This window comes from Cervus elaphus, chromosome 23, assembly GCF_910594005.1.
Source record: "Cervus elaphus chromosome 23, mCerEla1.1, whole genome shotgun sequence".
NCBI classification, from domain to species: Eukaryota; Metazoa; Chordata; class Mammalia; order Artiodactyla; family Cervidae; genus Cervus; species Cervus elaphus.
Window position 1 is genome coordinate 78,925,071 of NC_057837.1, and position 19,744 is coordinate 78,944,814.

The window sequence follows — 19,744 nt, forward strand, 5'->3', positions numbered from 1 at the left end:
GACTGAGCGCTCCATGGACAGAGAAGCAAATGGAGAACCCAAGGTCCAAATCCCAGCTGGACGTCAGCTGGACGTCGCACACAGTAATGCCAGAAGCAGGGCTGCTCAGACCCCTTTCCTCCTCAACCCCGACACCTTTCAACAAGTGAAGGCTCCTTTTGGATGAGTCTGTCATCATCCTACTCAGCTCAGCTTGTTACTCTAACAAGATAGATATTTTAGAATTGGAGACCCAGCCCAGTACTTTGGTTAAAAATGTGGACTCAGGAGCTACTCTGCCTGAGACGGAAACCTAACTCTCTTCTAGAAGGTCCATCACCCTCATGCTTCAGGTTCTGTATCTGGACAAGAGGCAGGGACGAGGGTGAGGTGGTTGAGGCACTCCCCTCCAGTGCAAACGGAAAGGGGTGCCCCAAATCGCACTGATCAAGGAGAGTATTTTAATGCAATTTTTCTAAAGACCAAACTTAACACAGAAAATCCACAATGAACAAAAACATCACAATCTTAAAAGACAGGACCAAGTCCTGCCTTAATTCCCAAGCTAACTTCTAAAAAAACTTTAAAAAAAACAACAAAAAAAGCAGCTGACCTGTAGCCCATAGTTTGCTAATTTAGAAAATATATCGCTTTTTTTTTTTTTTTAATATATCACTTTAAAACATGTGATTGCTGAGTTTTGCGTGCCCTAGGCCAGTGCCTTCCTCATCTCAACCTAGTTCCAGCTCTGGATAGCACCTGACAGAAGGAGATGAGTCAACACAGGTCAAGTTCTTATCACAGTGCCTGGCTCAGAGTAAGGACTCACACCAACATAGCAGCAGCAATTGAGGCTCATTCTTTTTAATAAATTAAACACAGGGACAAATGAACTCATGTCCTACAGTGTTTAGAAGGCGGCAGGAAGCCTTAAGCAGAGGAAAGCAAGAGGGCATCACCTTGATTTTTAATTCTTCACTGGACATTTTATAGCTGCACTGAATAGACGTCCAAAGGACTTAGCATCTCCCAGTCCCCAACCTCCCTGGTCAGTCCCCAACCTCCCTGGTAGCTCAGCTGATAAAGAATCTGCCTGCCATGTGGGACACCTGGGTTCGATTCCTGGGTTGGGAAGATACTGGAGAAGGGACAGGCTACCCATGCCAGTATTCTTGGGTTTTCCTGGTGGCTCAGATGGTAAAAAATCTGCCTGCAGCGCAGGAGACCTGGGTTCAATCTCTGGGTTGGGAAGATCCCCTGGAGAAAGAAAGGGCTACGCACTCCAGTATTCTGGCCTGGAGAATTCCATGGACTGTACAGAGTTGGATACAACTGAGTGACTTTCACTTACAACCTGAACTTGGGCTTCCCAGGTGGTGCTAGTGCTAAGGAACTTGATCCCTGGGTCAGGAAGATCCCCTGGAGAAGGAAATGGCAACCCACTCCAGTATTCTTGCCTGGAGAATCCCATGGACAGAGGTGCTTGGTGGGTTACAGTCCATGGGGTTAGAAAGAGTCGGACATGACTAAAGCAACTTAGCACGCATGTACACAACCTGGAATTTAACCTATCTCTGCAAAGATATCAAACCAGTCAATCCTAAAGGAAATCAGTCCTGAATATTCATTGGAAGGACTGATGCTGAAGCTTCAATATTTTGGCTACCTGATGCGAAGAACTGACTCACTGGAAAAGACCCTGATGCTGGGAAAGATTGAAGGCAGGAGGAGAAGGGGATGACAGAGGATGAGATGGTTGGATGGCATCACCAACCATCACCAATGGACATGAGTCTGACCAGATTCTGGGAGTTGGTGATGGACAGGGAAGCCTGGCTTGCTGCAGTCCATGGGGTCTCAAAGAGTCGGACACGACGGAGTGATTGAACTGAACCTATCTCTTGCATGAAACTGTACCGGCATAAAAGGACCCCAGGAAATTTGGCATTCTTTGTGTTTCTCCTGTGTTTTGACATATCAATTACCTTACTGCTTGCACTCAATAGCCCAGGTCAGGAATCAGCAAAAGACAGCCCTCCAAATCATGGCCTGCTTTTTGTAAATAAAGTTTCATTGGCACACAGCTATATCCATTCACTTACCTGTTGTCTCCAGCGGGTTTGATAACTGGCAGAGTTGAGTGATTGTGCTATAGAGGTGAACAGAGTTGAATAGAGACTGAGGCTAGCAAAGCCAAAAATGCTTACTGTCTGGCCTTTTACTGAAAAAGTTCACCAACACTGGTCCATGTGATGTCACATGGCAAACATTCATTAATCAACGTCCCCTTTGAGATCGATGTGCACCTTGCAAAACACAGCTGGGTGCAGAAACCAATTCAGGGCCTCTTAGCTACTATGGCTATTTCCAGTTTCATTTGGCGATAGCTGTATATTTTAAGTCTCATCCTCATTTCATAAAGTTTTGTTGGCATACAGACAGTCTGGCTGCTTTTGTGAAGAGAGTTTAGTCACGGAAGAGCCCTTATGGCTCCATAAAGCCTTGAATATTTACTAACTGGTTCCAAGCTTTTTGCTGACCTCCACTCTACTGGGGATCCAAATTTGCTAGGTGATACCAGTGTGGGTCCAAGGCCCTTGATAAAATGCCTTCTAAAGAGGCTGATATTTTCCCTGTTTCTTTGAAGAGCTATGACACCAGAAGTACAAGGAACGTTTATATGATTTCAATCTTTGTGTTCCCACTTGAAAGGTCAACAGCCCTTCTGCTACCAGAACAGAAATACAGATAAGACTCATGACAAACGGCGAAAGGTGACAATAGAATCTGTACCATGCACCAGCAACCAGGAATGAAACACTTCTGAACAACTGAAAATAGCCATAAAACAAAAAAGTTATTAATTCTCTCTGCCATCGTTTCTATCTTTTCTTCTTACAGTCGTTATCGCTCGCCTTGAGCCAAATGGAATCAGATTTGTTCAAACAAACCTTCTAAAACAAGCTCTGTATGTCTATTTCATAAGTGAAATAGTCACCTTTACAATCTATAAGTAATCTGTTTTCACATTCCTGTTCCCAGTTTATCAAAAACAATGGATCTATTCAGTGTTTCAAAGGCCCAGATATTTAGCTTGATGAGGGCACACAAGAATATTAAACAAAGACTGTATCTGAAGAAAAGATGAAAGCAGCTTTGGATAAATTATATATCCACTGGCATTCCAAGACCTCCTAAGTTTCGGTCAAGTTAAATGTCCATTTACAAGAGGCTTTGGGTTTCCCTTATTTGTTGGTTCAGCAAGCACCAAGTGCTTATTATGATGAAAGACACTAGTCCCAGGCTTTTCCACGCATCGCCATGTCCCACAGCGAAGCCCAGGACCCACTGGGTCCCTACTCTCTTTTTATGAATACAAATACACAAATCTTGAATTTCACAACACAGTTACTGGCTGAGCTAGCGTTAGCTTGATCTCTGGCGCCACCTACAGATCAAACTGCATTTTGCTTCACTGCGGCCCTGGGACACTCAGAAATCCTAGGTGCATTTGCAGTGAAATTACCACCGGCTGGAGGGCACTGGAGAACCTCCACGGTGTGATAGACCACAAAAATGGAGTGTCCCTCTGACACCACTCTACAGACGAGCTTGCCTTTTTATTATAAGACAACAGATAAAAGGAACCACACAGAAAACATATAAGGCGGGTACTCTTAGAAACCACCACCCAGGTTAAGTAGTAGAACTTCTCCGGCCACCCCAGACCCTCCACATACCCCGACATCCCCTTAAACCTGCTCTATGTGTGTATGGATCAGTGTAGTTTTTCCACGTGGTCTAACTCGTTTGTTTCATAATCCCATCGGGGGTGGGTCAGTTTTAGAACCGGAATCCATCGTGAGGGAACTATCCCTATTGGATAGAGCAGTGCTCAGTGGATCCCCCGATGTTGGAACCGAGTAAACTTGCTTAGGCGATGCTTGGAGGGAAGACAGATACGAGGGGTGCGGTTGGGGGATGTGTCTCCACAGGGCTGCCTTGGCGCCTGCCCTCACACCCCGGTGACTGCGGCCGCGGCCTCTGCAGGCCTCAGGGTGCAAGCAGGCATCCCCGGAGCGTGAGTCCAGCGTGGCTCGAGGGCTGGGCGGCTGCGTTGCGTCCGGAGATCCGGCGGGCTGACCACCCTTTCCGGGGCTCCTAGAGGCACTGGCTGGACTCCAGGGGCGCCTCGAGCTGCCCGACGGAGACCAGCGCGCCCAGCTGCCCGGGGGCGCCGCTCTCGGGCGGGAAGGTGACCAGGCCCGCGCTCCGGTGCTCGCCGGGGTCGCTGTGCTGCTTCCGGTGGCAGCGCAGAGAGTCGTCCCTGACGAAGGCGGCGCCGCACGTCTCGCAGCGGAAGGCCCTGTGCGTCACGATCTTGGCCACGGGCGGCGCCTCCCGCCCCGGCGGGGCGCGGTTCTCCGTCCGGGCCTCGTCCCGGTGCGCCTTGTCGACGTGCTTGGCCAGGCTGCTGGGCCGCTTGGTGTCGAAGCTGCAGAGGCCGCACTTGAAGGGCCGGTCGGGGCAGTGCACGCGGCTGTGGACGCGCAGGGCGGCCTTGGTCGAGCAGGAGTAGCTGCACTCGGGGCACTTCTCGGGGTGCTCGGCCCGGTGCAGCCGGCTGTGCTCCAGAAGGTCGGCCCGGTCCCGGCCCTGGAAGGCGCAGTGCAGGCACTTGAAGGTGTGCTTGATGCGCACGTGCGACTTCAGGTTCGCCTTCATGGTGCAGCGGACGTCGCAGAATTCGCACTTGAACGGCTTCTCCCCCGAGTGCACGATCATGTGCCTTTTCAAGTCCGAGCTGATTTTGAACTTGGCGCTACAGAGCCAGCACTGGAAGGGGGTGTCCCCTGGCAACGGGAAGGTGCGTTTCCATTAGAGCAGGCAGGCAACAGAGCCCCCCACCGCCCCCACATGCGCTCACAACAGTGCTGGCAGACAGCTGGGTCCTTAAAACTCCAGTTACTCCTCACCTCCCACCAGCACCACGGGAGAACACTGTGTATTAAAACTTGCTTAATCCGCATAGCAATCCCACGTGTGAGTGCTACCGCACTTTAACAGATGGGGTAACTGAGGCTCAGAGAGGTCACGTCATTTGACCGTGGCCAAGCAGCATCATGGCATCCAAGTCCACCCTCTTCACCACACTTCTGGTTCAGACCTAAACTCACTTGACAGCTCAGATTTGGACACAGAAGGAAGAGGTGTGGTTATGCGATACAAGACTGTTTCAAATCAAGGTTTATAAACATGCTCACTTTGGTGTTTGGACTTCCCCCATGGCTCACACACGGAAGAATCTGCCTGCAACGTGGGAGACCTGGGTTCGATCCCTGGGTTGGAAAGATCCCCTGGAGAAGGGAATGGCAACCCACTCCAGTATTCTTGCCTTGAGAATTCCATGGACAGTCCATGGGGTGGCAAAGAGTCGGACACGACTGAGCAGCTAACACTTTTACTTTTCACTTTAAGTTGTGTTATCACATCAGTTAACTGGCTTGTATTAAAGGTTTGCAGTTTCACACCAACAGACTGAATTTCATGAAATTAACCCATGAATATGGCAGCAGGAGCAGAAGACAAATCATGAAATGCCATAGCCTCCTCTATACCCCCTGGAGGGATGGCTAAGGGTTTAGTTCTTTGGAGGCTGTTACTTTAAACATCACTGTCAGTTGATTATAGGCAGAGAAGAGATTGTTACACATCCTACACAACCATCCTTTCCCCAGACTTCTCCTACGTTCTGTTGGTTGTGATTCTGACTCATCTAGCATCCCTCTCTAAAGCGAGTATTAGCTTCAGTGTTTAGTCCATCAGCTTGAGAGGTTTAAGGATGCCTTTCTCTTGGCCACTACCTCTCCTAGATTCAGAAATGGCTTTATTTCACTTGATTTTCTCACCTCTTTTCTTCCTGACCTTGCCAGAAACCAGACTTCTATCTTCTGATTGTCGGTTCTCCAGCTTTTTTCCTGCTCTCTGAAAAGTTGGTTACAGCCAGCAACCCCAGTTTCAATTCATACTGCTTTGTTCTACTGTTTCTAACAGAACTCTTCTTAGATGCAACATTCCTGCCAGTGGGTGGATGCCAATGAGAACTAAAAAATTCTGGTAAGTTACGCAAGCACTCTGTCGTCTCCAGGATTTGTTATTTGTTAGCCTTGGCACATTTCATGCCACTTATTTCCTGCAGATGACTCATAATCTGCAGATGACACTTCAAAGTTAGGAGAGGAGATCAGTTTAAGGACTAGACATTCAGTGTGTTTTACCTGTTACTCAGCAGTTTGGGCCATCATGCCAAGAGGCTTCAGCTGCTCCTCTGGCCTCTGGCCTCTGCAGCCTACACCAGTTCCAAGTCCAGAACACCCAAGGCCGTCAGACGCTGGCTGCAAAGATTAGCACCCAGCTCTCTGGCTGCCTCCCACTTGTCTGCTGGGATACAGGTTTCTTGACTCAATTTTGGATGTCAGTATATGCCGGTCTGCTTGCCATTTGCCAGGCATTCACTGGAAATTTTAATTTTCTGACTCTTCTTATGAGCTTCTCCAATCCCCCTTTTTCTGCACTGTGATGGGTTGGTTGGTTCTATCTCATTATTTCAACAGTGTCTCACACAGAGAGGGAAAAGCTTTTCTGCAAAGCCTAATTTCTAGATGCTTGTGATTACATTCAGGTAATTTTGCTACATGTTTCTTTTTTTAATTAGAGTATAATTGCTTTACAATGTCACGTACAACAGAATGCATCAGCTGTATGTACACATATATCACCCCCCTCCAGCCTCCATCCCACCCTGCTCTTCCCGCCGCCCCAGGCCAGCACGGAGCACCAGCTTCCCGCTGGCCAGCCGTTTTACACGTGGCCACATGTTTCTGAATTAAGCCGCACAATCAGAGTTGACGTTGAATGACAGAAACACCTAGTTTATTCATCAGACTTTTATTGAGATGCACCCTTTGCTTCCTTCATGTTGAATTGGATAATCGCCCCCAGCTGTATTCTGCACAGGCAAGTTAGGAAACTCAGCTGTCAGACGTCCAGTGTTTTACTAGAAGCTGCCGTCCCGGTGGGAGAAACCACAGGCTTCACCGTCAACAGAGAAGCCCCAGATCCCTTTACTCACGCCCCGGAGTCATTTAAGCTGCCTGTGCTTCAGCTAAGCTCACCGAGGGGCCAGAGATGCATTGAGGCGGGGACTTACCGGTGTGGGAGCGCAGGTGCACGGTGAGCTGGCTGGAGTTGCGGCTGGCGTAGGGGCAGAGCTGGCACTTGTAGGGCCGCTCGTCCGAGTGGATGCGCAGGTGCTTCTTGAGGCTGCTGCTGTCCACGGCCGCGTAGTCGCAGAGGTGGCACTTGTGGGGCTTCACGCTGGTGTGGCAGCGCATGTGCATGGTCAGGTTGTCCTTGCGGCTGAAGCACTTGGCACAGAACTCACACTTGTGCGGCTTGTCTCCTGCGAACACACCCGAGTCGCGGCTTCAGGGCTTTTGTCCGTCAGGACGCCGGCAGAGAGGGCCGACCAAGGCGGCGGCCCGCGGCCCGCGCCCCGCCGGCAGAGAGGGCCGACCAAGGCGGCGGCCCGCGGCCCGCGCCCCGCCGGCAGAGAGGGCCGACCAAGGCGGCGGCCCGGGCCCCGCCGGCAGAGAGGGCCGACCAAGGCGGCGGCCCGGGCCCCGCCGGCAGAGAGGGCCGACCAAGGCGGCGGCCCGCGGCCCGCCGGCAGAGAGGGCCGACCAAGGCGGCGGCCCGCGGCCCGCCGGCAGAGAGGGCCGACCAAGGCGGCGGCCCGCGGCCCGCCGGCAGAGAGGGCCGACCAAGGCGGCGGCCCGCGCCCCGCCGGCAGAGAGGGCCGACCAAGGCGGCGGCCCGCGGCCCGCCGGCAGAGAGGGCCGACCAAGGCGGCGGCCCGCGCCCCGCCGGCAGAGAGGGCCGACCAAGGCGGCGGCCCGCGGCCCGCCGGCAGAGAGGGCCGACCAAGGCGGCGGCCCGCGCCCCGCCGGCAGAGAGGGCCGACCAAGGCGGCGGCCCGCGGCCCGCGCCCCGCCGGCAGAGAGGGCCGACCAAGGCGGCGGCCCGCGCCCCGGCTCTGCCTTTTCCTTCTGACCAAACGCCCGGAGACGGGAAGACACCGAGGTCTAGACGAGAACCGTGGGACGCAAGAAGGGGTGCTGTTTCATTCACGGCTCAGAGCTTGTGAAGCCTCCCGAGGAGCAGAGATAAAATCAGGCTGAAAGGAGGTCATAGGCCAAATCTTGTTTGGGAAAAGGAGAGCGCTCCTAGAAGCAGTCGAGATCGGAGGCGGCAGGTGGCGGATATTGGAACGGCTCTCCGGCTCACTAGCTGATGAGCCGCCTGGAGAGCGGTCAGGGTGACTCTTCCCTGACTTGGGCTAAACCACAAGCAGCAGAGGCACCCACCCTCCGGGCTGTCAGGGAGGGAGGCTGCTTAGGCTGGAGAAGCACCGCCAAGGCTCCAAGCATGTGGAGGTTCCCGGAGAGCAGAGAACCCCACGCCCAGAACATCGCACCAAACTGCGTTTCTCCTCCTCCAACTACTCCAGATGGATCACCTCCAAGCAAACACCTCCCCCGGAACCCACTGATCAGGGAAACCCAGAATGGGAAGGCATGCCCAGCTAAAGAAACTGGACTTAAAGAAGATAACTATTTGACACCAAAACCAGACATGGGTCTTTAAAAGATTGTTTTGGGTTGTGCGTGGCTCAGGGGATCGTTGTTCCTTGACAAGGGATCGAACTCAGGCCCCCGGCAGCAGCAGTGCTGGGTTCTGGCCATTGAACTGCGGGGGGATTCCTCAGACATGGGTCTTAAGATGGCTCAATTAGAGGCAGAGTGGGACAGTGTCCAAAGCCGAAGAATGACGACATCCTAAAGCTTTCAGGATAGGGAGGGAGGTGGGAGGGGGGTTCAGGATGGGGAACACATGTAAATCCATGGCTGATTCATGTCAATGTATGGCAAAAACCACTACAATATTGTAAAGTAATTAGCCTCCAACTAATAAAAATAAATAGGGGAAAAAAAAAAAAAGCTTTCAGGAAAAAAAAGGCCCAGATGAGCACACAACTCCTCGGACAAGACCGGATGATAAAAAGATGGGAAGAGTACCTGCAGAATTCCACAGAAATTACTGAAATAAAACCCTGTACTTGAACTCGCTTCCCTGGTGGCACAGCTGGTAAAGAATCCGCCTGCAAGGCGGGAGACCTGGGTTTGATCCCTGGGTTGGGGAGATCCCCTGGAGGAGGGCATGGCAACCCACTGCAGTATTCTTGCCTGGAGAGCCCCATGGAGAGAGGAGCCTGGTGGGCTACAGTCCATGGGGTCGCAGAGTCAGACACGACTGAGCGACTAAGCACTCAACTCGAGTGGGAAGAGAAAATAAAGCCAGTTGACAGATCACACCAGGCATCACACTTGACCCGTGTACATCACAACAACAACAAAAAGGTAAGTGGACAAGATATGGGATACAAGTAATGAAATGGGAAGGACTGCTTTCAAACCGGAAAAGAGAAGGATAAAAAACAAGGGGCACAACAGAACAGAAAATAAGGTAAAAGTCAAACATTTAGTACAAATGGATTAAAGTTCCTGTTAAAAATGTTAGTTTTTTTTTTTTTACAAGTCAGTTTAATTCTCTTGAAAAGGGAAAGTGTCAGTCATTCATACATGTCCAACTCTGTGACCCCATGGACTATAGCCCACCAGGCTCCTCTGTCCATGGAATTCTCCAGGCAAAGATACTGGAGTGGCTAGCAATTCCCTTCTCCAGGGAATCTCCCCCACCCAGGGAAAGAACTTGTGTTTCCTGCTTTGCAGGTGAATTCTCTATCATCTGAGCCACCATCAATTTAGATGACTCAATAAAACAGTGATGGTCCAGGAAGATACAAAACTACAGTCTGAATTAAGAAAGAAAACAGAGCAATAACAAATTTAGAAAAACCTCTATGTTAGAGATGTGCCCCAAGGTAAACCGTTTTGTGTTCAAATATTTGGTGTCCTTCTCAGGAGAATTAGGCTGCTTGATCCCATCACTGTAGGCTCTGCACAATGGAGAGGGGCAAACGGTCTTAAGAGCCGGTATCTTGGGAATCCCCAGGTGGTCAAAGGGTCAGGACTCTGCGCTTCCACTAGGGGGCATAGGTTCAACCACTGGTCTGGGAACTAAGATCCTGCAAACGGGGTGTGGTACTGCCCCAAACAGAAACAAAAAGATCCCCCCAAAATGAAAGAAAAAAACAAAAAGACCCCCCCCCAAAAAACAAAAATGACCCCAAACTAAAAACAAAACGAGCCAGTGTCTGGTTGGCTACACTTGCTTCTCTTGTCCAGGATGACTTGTAACATTCCAGGTCAGGGGTGGTTTTTTTGAACTCCGTTTCAGGTGTACAACATAGAAATTCAGTTTTTTAAAGTTATATTACACTTACAGTTATTATAAAATATTGGATTTATTTCCTGGGAAGAGCAAGGATTCTTAATTTGGGCCCCGTGGGTAAAATTTAGGGAGTTTTAAGACCTTGTGTGAGAAGGGATTAAGTTTTATCTCCTTTACCTCTAACTGGAATTTACCATTCCCATACATTCCGAGGATTCATTCCTCTTACTAGAGCTGCAGGTTTTACCTTTGACCACTATCTCCCCATTTCTCAAACCGAACTCATAGAAACAAGGAGGAAAATGCAGTTTCGGGGTCAGTGGGTCTGGGAGGGTCTGAGATCCTGTATTTCTAACGAGCTCCCAGGTGGTGGTGACCTTTTCGGTCTGTACCACTCTTTAGGACTTCCCTGCTGGCTCAGATGGCAAAGCGCCCGCCTACCACGCGGGAGACCTGGGTTTGATCCCTGGGTTGGGAAGATCCCCTGGAGAAGGAAATGGCAACCCACTCCAGTATCCTTGCCTGGAAAACCCCACGGACGGAGGAGCCTGGTGGGCTACAGTCCATGGGGTCGCAAAGAGTCAGACACGACTGAGTGACTTCACTTTCCCTCTTCAGGAAAGCAAGAGTAGTATATTAAAATACTACACAATGAACACTTTGATAGCAGCTGTATTTAAATATAGTTTAATGTGATTTTATTATGCTATTAAATTATGTTTAATATTATATATATGTTATATTATTATGTTATTAAAATGTTTTTCTAGGAGGGCTCTGTAAGCTTCACAAAATTGCCAGGAGTCCACAGCAGGAAAAAAGGGTTAAGAGCACCTTTAGGTGGCATGTTTCAGACGGGCCGCCCCACCAGCTGGGTCCTGGAGGGGAGACCACAGGCGTGGAGCTGGCAGTGACTCTGAGGGCATGGGGCTGAGCGAAGCTGGCCTCCGCGGCCACGGAGACAGGCACCGTCATCACAGCCTAGTCCATGCACTCTCCAGCCTCTGGGAAAAGAAAGTTGCAAGTGGAGTACTGTGGTCACGTTCTACCCAATTTACCAGCAAAAGCATTTGCATGTTCAATTGTTTAACAGCAGAGGCAAAGAAAAAAATGTCTCAACTCACTTCAGGATAGATTAACCCTGATATCAATACCAAGGGAAGAAATACAGAGTGGGATAAAACAAACATTGGAAGACAATGTCCTTTATGAGGTTAAATGCCAGACAATTATCTTAAGTGCAAAACATTTGAAATTCAACCATCACTAGTTCTTTTATAATTTAGTCGCTAAATTGTGTCCAACTTTTTGCGATTCCAAGGACTGCAACCCACCAGGTTCCTCTGCAAATGGGATTTCCCAGGCAAGGATACTGGGGCGAGTTGCCATTTCCTTCTCCAGGGAATCTTCCTGACCCAAGGATCAAACCCACGTCTTTCATTGGCAGGTGGATTCTTTACCACGGAACCAACAGGGAAGCCCGTCAACTGTCATTCTTGATGGAAAAACCCAAAGCCAAACAGAACACATCCCAAGACCCAAACCCACTTCCGCAGACTTGAAATAAAATCAAACAAACAGAAACTTCTCAAACATGACAATGATTTCCACAAGGATCCCAAGGACTTGAACCACAAATGATGGTTAAAAAAAAAAAAAAAAATCCAAGTAACTCCCTGGCAGTCCAGTGGTTAAGGCTGGGGGCTTTCACTGCTGAGGGTCTGGGGTCAATCCCTGGTTGGAGGGCTAAGATCCTGAAAGCTGCTCTTGCAGAGCGGCCAAAGGAAAAAAAAACTCAAGATATTCCATCAGAGTCAGGAGTAAGATACGGATAGGTTTACCTTCACCATTACTCTTCAGCTCTGACCCAGGGCACCAAGGCACTGGTGATGGAATAGAGACAGAAACATGATTTGCATATGATAATCTACCAGGACAATTCAAAGCATAAACTTGACCTACTAGAGTACAGAAGGCAGCCAGGGCCTGGAGAGAACATGCAAAACTTCTCTGAAGCTAGTTCTGCCGCTGTCAGCCCTCTAGGTTCCCACACACCCCGTTGCTACCCCATCCTTCATCCCGGTCTTCTCCCTGAAGAGAACCACATCCTGCCTTGGGCGGTGGGGAGGCCCGGTGCGGCGAGGCTTGTTAAATGCCGTGTTCCGCGATTTGCAGTCTTAACTGAGTACTTTTCAGCTAGCCCACTCTGGGGAAAATACAGTTCTCGTGTTTCTTTTGGACTTTATGCTTGTGGGCTTTTCACCTGAATACGGGCACTTCTGTTTGAGTGACTGCTTGTTCAGCTCTTTTTCAGTTGGAGCCATCACTGATTTGCAGGCATCCTTGTGTGTTCTGAAGATGACCTCTGCCTCACGTTGCAAATTTCTTCTTAATGATGTCTCAGTGGAAGTTTTAACTTTAATCATATTTAATCTGTCTTCTTGGTGGACTTTGCTAGTTGTGTTTACCCGTCTATTTTCACCATAAATTTGTCCTCCTATATTTCCCAGTAAGTTATAGACTTTAACTTATTCAGGACAGTTGGAATTTGAATGATAAATCTCCCTATTAAAGATGTCGATTACACTACAAGAAGTGTTCTGTAAACCAAAATCCTTGGCTGTCTTGACAACAAGTGCGTGAGGGGTGACTGGGCAGGGTGCCTTCCCTACGATGTACCCTGTTGACTTGAAAGAACTAAAAAAACCACACTTATTTCAGATTTGGTATTTGGCAGATGTTTCCTGAAATATGAAGTGAGTGAGCCAGTCATGTCAAGGAAAGTTACTGACAATACTGGGATGATAACTTTTGGATTCTAGAAAGTTTGGATTGCAAAACATATATCCCTCACTACCCCAGGCCTGCAGCATCCTAGCTTTAGGTATTTCTACTGAGATTCATAATTAAACATGATTTTTCTCCTATGGTACAGTGAAACGGATCAACATTTGGAAGAATTACAGAAGTTGGCCACATTTGGCGTAAGACTGTCAAACCAAGTATGGTTTGAGAGCCAATCAAGCATGAGTAAGGGCTATTCAAAGTTGAAAACAGACAAATGGAATTTAACAAGTTTGAAAAATTTATGGATATGACTGCCAATTCTATACAGCAACTAATATTTAACAAACCACCATTTGTTGTATTTTGGTATAGTATTAACTGAAAAGACTATTGAAATACTCCCCCATTTCCAATTACATTACATGAGCAGCCAGATTTTCCTCTTACATTCCAACCAAAGGAACACACGGCAATAGATTTGGATACTGGGATACAGGGATGAGAGCTCAGCTAAACCATGAAATAAGACACGTTTGCAAGTGTATATGCACCGTTACTTGCTTTGTTTTGGAAAACAGTTACTTTTCATAGAGGCGTTTATATATAACGGGCTTACTGTTACTCTTAAATGAATACATTTAAAGTTTTGGTTTTAACTTCTAATGCAGTGACTGTCAATTAAAACACACTTCGGGGGATCTTCAGGTTTGAAGAGTAAAGGATCTCAAAGCGGTGCTTGGGAAATCAGTGTTCTACCCGTTTGCCAAAGTCCAGCTTCAGCCTCAAGCGGTCACCTGCACACACACTGCCGTCCCCACCTCCCTCTTACGGCTGCGTCCGAGAGGCCATGTGGTCTACACTTGAGCTCTTTTTCTTGGTAATAGAACTCTCTCTTTGTAACTGGGCACTTACCACACAGATTCAAGACTTCAAGCTCCCGGACTTCATTTCCACAGCCAAGAATCGCCACGCGACTAAGTTCTGGCCATCGACTGGGCAGATCTGGGCATTGACTGAAATGACGTGTGTAACTTCTAGGATGCTGCCTTTAAGGTGGGAGTAGAGCTTCCTAGTGACTCAGACAGTAAAGAGTCTGCCTGCGATTCAGGAGACCCAGGTTTGATCCCTGGGTTGGGAAGATCCCCTGGAGAAGGCAGCCCACTCCAGTATTCTTGCCTGGAGAATCCCATGGACAGAGGAGCCTGGTGGGCCACAGTCCATGGGGTCGCAAAGAATGAGGACACGACTGATCAACTAATACAAGCCATTTGAGACCACACCAATCTCTGGGATATCCAAGCAACAAAATAGGACCCCGAGTCCCTGAAACCATGGGGCTGGCCACCACACTCGCCAACAGGTCAGAAATATGGTGGCTTTATGCAACCGTGGGGAAAGATGCTATGAGCGCCCCAGGGCCCACTCCTGCTTTCCAGAGGTAGCATGGGCCTGCCCAGCATCTCCACCCCTGGCTCAGGGACCCCACCAAGGACATGGCCTCACCTTGTACTTCCGTATCCCCCTCATGCTCTGTATTACTCCAGTGAAACATTACTCTAGCTCACACCTGTCTTTTGAGGTCCTCCTGGTACCGTGGCCATAGGGCCTGACGACCCTTTGCAGGGCCCGTCCTGGTCACTGCAGGTTTTGGGCAGCACCTTCAGCCTCCACCCACCAGAGAGGCACATGCCCCAGCGGAGGAGCACTGCCTGATTATCCTCAGGACCGAGTCACCCACTTTGAAGTTGCCTAACCCGGCCCCCCTTGATGAGGAGTCTCTCTTTGTTCAAATGGCTCCCACGGTCTGCGGGCGCACCGCCATCATCCTGGCAGCCCTATCTCCCGAGGCTTCACAAGGAGGCCGTTTACGATCCACCCTTCCCAGGCAAAGCCGGCCCTTTGCTCTCTAGCTTCCACAGCCCACTGTCCATTTCCAAGAGAGACTAGGGGTCCAGAAAGCTGTCCTCTTGACGATGGAGCCTCAGGGTTTCAGCTGGGCATGTGGCTGCCCTTCTTGAAGGCATTTTCCAGCCCTGCTTCGTGCCTGGCGCGATCATGACCGAGTCCTGCTCATTATCCGGCTAGTCACCGGGGAGGCCACTTCAGGGGCCTGGCCTGGGGGAGGCTCCGAGCCTTCCTCCCGCTTCAGTTTTCCACCAGCTAAGGGACCGAGGTCCAGAGCAGCTGCCTCGGACCAGGAGGCGAAGCTGTTTGTTAGGATGCCAGCTACATCCCACCAGCTGGGGACTACCTGGCTTCTTAAATTGTACTTGAGAGAGAGAAACCTCATTGTGTTTAAGTCGTTTAGTCTGTGAGGGTGAAGAGATCAGTCTCTCAACTCCTACAGGCTAGTGCAGGGTCAACACTGGACACCAGCGGGGGGGAAAGTTTCTCTAACAAACTGGACAGTGTGTGTCCGGCTCTGCGTACCATGCGGTCTCCAGCAGCGGTTCAGTAACCTCACTGCAGGGCCAGGAAACAGTGATTTTTCATGCAGCTGCTAATACATGATGGGCTTCCTCTTATACTATCTGTAGCAGCAGCCACAGGTAACAGATGGGCCGGGCCTGACACCAGGCCGCACGCAGTGTGCAAAGCCTGCTTCTAGGTCAGTCCTTTGCTCCAGCACATCTGGTTTCTCTGCGTTCCCAGCAGCGTGGTTGCTCAGAAGGCCCCTTCCGTCCAGAAGCAGCCTCACTGCTCTTACCCACGGCCCCGCCGGCCACAGGGCCTCTGCGCTGACCCTTCCCTCTGCCCGCCTCTCCAACCACATCCCACCCCCGTTCTGCTCCATCCACGCCTCTGCACAGCAATCCCCTCCGCCTGGAGTCCTTCCTTCTCCTCGCCCGATTCCTCAGGCATCTTTCCTGCCCGAAGAGCCTCTTCTTCCAAAAAGCCTGCCATCACCAGCTTAGGACAGTCTCCCCCCGTCAGTTACCATCACTGCCTTTGTGACTTTTCAGGCCCCAGCGCCTCCCACGGGATCGCGTCCTGAGGCAGGGACCTTCTGTGCCAGGCTCACCAGCATACATTCCTGTTCTCGGGGTTTTTTCCAACACGCAAGTTTGGGACAAACAAACGGGTACCTACCCGTGTGGATTCTTAGGTGGCGGTCCAGATCTTTCATGCCATGGACAGTTTTGAAGTGGCAACCTAGAAAAGAAAAACAGGTTCCCTTAACAGAACCTCACAGAGGAAGTCAGGAAGAATCTGAAATCCGGCGAGGCGCGTGTGACGGAGCCGGGTGCAGACAGGGGCTCAGCACGTTGAGTCTACCCTCTACCTGGATAGCAGCAGTTGAAGGTCCTCTCCCCAAGGGTCGCTGTTGGTTCCTTTGACTCGGGGGGAAGAGCCGCAACAGGGGCTTTCTGGACATCACTGCTGTCAGCGGAGGGACAAGGTGGTGTGGGAGCGTCATTATCTAGTTCCGAAGCTGAAATTGAGACAATGGAAAGTATTACTTGATTTCTCAAATACAAGCACCATGATCGGGAAGATCCCCTGGAGGAGGAAATGCCAACCCACTCCAACACTCTTGCCGGGGAAATCCCATGGACAGAGGAGCCTGGCGGGCTTCAGTCCACGGGGTCGCAGAGTCTTCGGAGCACACAAGTCTTATAACAGAGCAGGTCTGGGCTTATTCCACCTATCCTCACTCCTGCCAGAAAAACCCCAGACATTACGGATTAGAAGCCATGCACACTCTGGTCTTGACCATCCTCTTCACCAATTTCTAGGAAGCAAAGGGGACCAAGGAACATGGAATGTGACAGGGACATGCCTGTCAAGATCCAGACTTTGCAACCGCACCTTTCAAACGACATGGGGAAGACCTGGTTTGTAAAATAACTTCTGATCCATCAGACCAGCATTTTTAATAAAATAAAGTATGAGAAAAGTGGAATAAGACAGTAAAGGCCCAAACGTTTCAGATATGACATAAAGCTGGATGTTTGTTGAGTTACTTTTAAATGCTCTGTTTCTGAACTTATTTTGACTCAACTCAGCGACAAGTCACAGACCACACTTCAAGTGTCACTGCTCTCCAGGTTAAAATGCCACCGTTTCAACCTGAAACATGAAGGAAAAAAAAAACTAGAGACTAAAAGGCTTGAGATGGTCTGCAGTATCAGGACTTTCTGGGATCCTGATTAAACATACTGTAAAATCCATTTAAGACCCTGGGATGCACCAACACTAAATGAACATTTAAGGGAAGTTTTTAAGCTGTGAAGATGAAATTAAAGTTTTAAAGAGTATTCTAGTAGTGTGCATGCATTCATGCTAGTCACGTCCAACTCTTCACAACCCCAGGGACTGTAGCCCACCAGGCTCCTCTGTCCATGGGATTCTCTGGGCAAGGATACTAGAGTGGGGTTGCCACGCTCTCTTCCAGGGGATCTTCCAACCCAGGGATTGGACCGGACTCTCCTGCATGGACAGGCAGGTTCTTTACCACTGAGACACATGGGAAGCTGTGTTCTAGCAGTTTGGGGATGGCTCTCTGGAGACTGCACATGTCTGATGTGCATCAAAATAATCCAGGGCAGGGCAATGGCTGTATGGAAGAAACAAGATTGGCCACCAGTGATTGAAACTGAGCCTCTGGTTCATGAAGCTCATTGAATAACCCTCTGTTAGCAAGGCTGACCCAGGTGTTACTGCGGTTTCTGTCGGTCAAAATGGCCAGATTATTTCATATGGTTCAATCTAATAGGAACCTTTAAAAACTATAAAGTGATTTCTCTCCAAATAGATTTAAGACCCAGGTAAAAGGAGGTGCTGCCAGTATTTTAAGTCTGAAAAGAAAAACGTATTAACTGGTTTATGAACTACAGCCCAGGGTCAGGGACTTTTGATCCCAGGCTTCCCAGGTGGTTCAGTGGTAAAGAATCTGCCAGCCAAGCGGGAGATGCGGGTTTGATCCCTGGGTTGGGAAGCTCCCCTGGAGCAGGAAATGGCAATCCAATCCAGTATCCTTGCCTGGGAAATCCCACGAACAGAGGAGCCTAGTGGGCTACAGACCATGGGGTTCCGAAGAGTCAGACCTGACTCAGAGAGGGGGCCACAAGGGACAACACAGAAGGTGGATTCCATGTTCCTTGACAGATTTGTCAAAGCAAACCTTCTTACCATAGAAGCTGCAGAACATGCTGATGAGGGCGTAGGGTTTGCGTAGTCACATGCTAGCTGTGTGATTACCGGCAGCTTACTTAACCTTTCTGAGCTTCGGTTTACTTATCTGTAAAGAGGCATCACTGACCTGCCTCCAAGAAAGAAGAGATGTACTATGTAAATTCCCGGCACAGCGTCCAGCCTCCATTGCGTCAATGCTATCACAGGGCTTCAGTTAAAGGATGCAGGGGCCATATCCAAGGAGCTGCGATGCTTGAAGCCCCTTCACGGGGACTGAACAAGGGGCATAGGCCTTTGCCTTTCAACTGGGGGTCATTTTGCAATACCTGGGGACACTTTTGGTTGTCACGATCGTGTGCACACGTTTGTGACAGTGGAGTCTAGTGGGTAGAGGCCAGGGACGCTGCTGAACATCCAAAGATGCACGGAACCCCCCCAAACGCAACATCAGAATCACCTGAACTGTGGGTTAAATGTAGTCTCCAAAGCCTCATCCACCTTAACTGGGGAGGGGGTGAGCCCAGGAACCTGCATTTTAGAGCACGCCAACCTCCTCCTCCTCTCTAAGCCTTTGATACTCAGAGGGTGGCCCTCAGGGCACTAACACCAGCGTGACCCAAGAGCCTGTTAGAAAGGCAGAGCCCAGCTCTCAGACGTAGAGTCTGTGCTTTAATAAGATCCCCAGGTGAGGCCCACGCACATCCAGTCAGAAGCACAGCTCCAAGCCAGGGCGTCTCAAATTACCCATCATCACGGTCACCTGGAGGGCTTGTTAAGGTACAGGCGGCCTGGCTCCCCCTCTGGAGGTCCCAGGTGGAGCTGGCAGTGCTTCATTTCTAACAAGTTCCCAGCTGATGCTGCTGGTCTAGGGGCCACGCTTTGGGACTTTCTGTGGGAAGAGACAGAGAAGGCACTGGCACCCCACTCCGGTACTCTCGCCTGGAAAACCCCAGGGACGGAGGAGCCTGGTAGGCTGCAGTCCATGGGGTCACTAAGAGTCAGGCACAACTGAGCGACTTCCCTTTCACTTTTCACTTTCATGCATTGGAGAAGGAAATTGCAACCCACTCCAGTGTTCTTGCCTGGAGGATCCCAGGGACGGGGGAGCCTGGTGGGCTGCCGTCTATGGGGTCGCAGAGTCAGACATGACTGAAGCGACTTAGCAGCAGCAGCGGGAAGGGAACCGGGCTCAGAGATGCTGCTCAAGGCTGCTGGGCAGAAGTTCTCAGCGAATCAGAACCCACATTTGGCAGGTCTGAAGTCCATCACTGTGCCTCTCAGAGGAAGACGAAACCTTGCATTGCTTAGCAATTTGCGTGTTAAAGAAAGCAAGCCATTAAGCTCCTGAGGGTTTTTAGTCCCACTGAAACCAAGGAAGACTGGAAAGCTGGAAAGCTAAGTAGGAGGCTGTGAAGCACAATGGTTTACG

General features: G+C 50.1%; 1 protein-coding gene across 2 annotated transcripts in view; it reads right to left on the reverse strand.

Moving 5' to 3' along the window:
• Window positions 1-3,580: 3,580 nt before the first annotated feature.
• The window catches only part of ZFP64 (ZFP64 zinc finger protein), a 72,658-nt gene continuing 56,494 nt past the window's right edge, over window positions 3,581-19,744 (reverse strand). For both annotated transcript variants that reach the window (XM_043883207.1, XM_043883208.1), the window contains 4 exons: window positions 16,463-16,612; window positions 16,270-16,332; window positions 7,190-7,441; window positions 3,581-4,832 (listed from right to left, as the gene is read on the reverse strand). In XM_043883207.1, the coding sequence (XP_043739142.1) occupies window positions 4,141-4,832; window positions 7,190-7,441; window positions 16,270-16,332; window positions 16,463-16,612 (1,157 nt within the window). In that variant the 3' untranslated portion in view covers window positions 3,581-4,140. The remainder of the gene's footprint in view (window positions 4,833-7,189; window positions 7,442-16,269; window positions 16,333-16,462; window positions 16,613-19,744) is intronic.